General features: G+C 57.3%; 1 protein-coding gene across 1 annotated transcript; it reads left to right on the top strand.

Annotated features, from left to right (window-relative positions):
• Positions 1 to 1,340: 1,340 nt before the first annotated feature.
• On the top strand, positions 1,341 to 1,722 carry DQ04_12121000 (protein MAK11; the record flags this gene model as incomplete). The annotated part of the gene is made up of 1 exon (XM_009316684.1): positions 1,341 to 1,722. A coding segment is annotated over one exon (382 nt), but the record flags the coding sequence as incomplete, so codon positions are not given.

Below are 1,722 nucleotides of genomic sequence, written 5' to 3'. Positions count from 1 at the left end.
TGTACGTACAACTCTGCTTGGATACAAAATGTTTTTGTGTGGAACTTCACTGGTGCACCCATTTCCTTACGCATGCGCAGTGTGGTCGTTTTGTTGTGTTCTTTCCTTTGTGTTGAGGCCCGCTCTCCCACCGTGAGTGGGGGACGGCCTGCGCTGTATCATGGGCTTTTCACACATGCAGCCTTCTCCGCTGGCGGAGCAGCAACACTTGGGCTGGGAAGCACGCCAGACTCTCACTGTTGAGTGTGCACAAGCTCCAAGCTGGGCCGGTGTGTGTGTGTGTGTGCTTAGCTGTGAGGATAACAACAACGTGGAAGGACGAAATGAGATATTTCCAAGTCATAATGAGCTACTGGGTTAGAAATATTATTGGGAAAGGACGTCTGATTGAGTTTTGTGTGGGTCTCTTCTCAGTGCTGCTGCGCCGCTGAGCCGCCGTCTTCACTTCCTCTCCATGGCGTGTGTATCTCTGGCGCACAGCTGAAGGTAGGATGGCGGAGCCCCCACGTGCTGGGTGTGGGTGCAGGTTGCGGACGCAGGCGCTGACGACCCTCTGACTGCGGTGGGCATCTGCTACTGTCACTGCTGCTGCTGTTTTCCTTGCATCTGAGGGCACAAGCAGTGGCTCTGGAGCTGTTGGCAACGTGGGAGGCACTGGCAGCAGCCAGAGTGCGAGTTGTCTGCTTCCTGCTGTGTGTGGTGTGCAGGGATTATTATTGTGCAGTGCCTGCGTCTATGCGGGGTGACTGAGGGTGGTGCAAGTGTACAGCACAGCAGCGACAACGACACCCACACGAGTGCCAGTTTGCACCCGCCCCGTCGGAGGGAAGGCCGTGTGTGCAGGCGGTGTTGCTGCTGTCTGCGCTGGGCGTGGCTGTGTGGAAAAGCTGTGTCGCCACGTCTCAACTACGCACCACGGCTCCTCATGCACTGGTTCTTTTGACGTTGGAGCACAGGCAGCCTGCATGTAGTTGGTGTTTCATTCTTTTTGTTTGGGTGTGCGGAGCCCTCTGCTGTGTGGAGAACTCATTGCGGCTTCCATCACACGCTGAGGACTATGTTGTGCGGACTCATTGTGCTCGCCATGCCTTGTTGCTCTTGGGCCCAACTGCTCCTTGGTGAGCACAGAGGCATACACTCGAGGAAGTGGTGCTGGGTGTGTTATGTGACGTGTTAGTTAACCGTGTTGTGGAGTTGTATCGGGAAGGGTAGGTGTTTTAGGGTCCACTTGGCACTTTTCCTGTGACGTAGCTTCTCTTTTCTTGTTTTTTTTGTCGTCTTTGCTCTCTTGGTCCTGTAGGGGATTAGGGCTGTGGAGCAGCACCGTCAGCTCTCTTGTTATGTCGTCGGGTAGACAGAAGAAGGAGGGCGGGACGCAACGCCCCTCTGAGCCCCCAGCAGCAGCAGCAGAAGAAGAAGGATGCCGCAGTGCCCTTCTTGTAGTCGGCACGTACCACTCGGTGATGGCGGGGCTCGTCTTCCGCCGCAAGAAGTTTGAGATGCTCTTCTCCATCAAGCACCACGTGGGGTGCATCAACAGCGTGGCGGTGGGCGAGCGCTACATGGCCTCCGCCGGCACCGACGAGCGCGTGTTTCTCTTCACGAACAAATGCCAGCAGCGCCTGACACCACGCGAGCGCGAGAAGCTGCGAGCGGCTGGTGCGTCGCTGGGCGTGCGCCTCGCCGACCTCGGCCACGTGTCGCCGCCCAGCGAGGTGCGCT

The sequence above is a fragment of the Trypanosoma grayi genome (assembly GCF_000691245.1).
Source record: "Trypanosoma grayi strain ANR4 Tgr_1212_V1, whole genome shotgun sequence".
Taxonomy (NCBI): domain Eukaryota; phylum Euglenozoa; class Kinetoplastea; order Trypanosomatida; family Trypanosomatidae; genus Trypanosoma; species Trypanosoma grayi.
The sequence above is the reverse complement of the archived record's forward strand: the minus strand, read 5'-3'. Positions and strand labels throughout refer to the sequence as shown.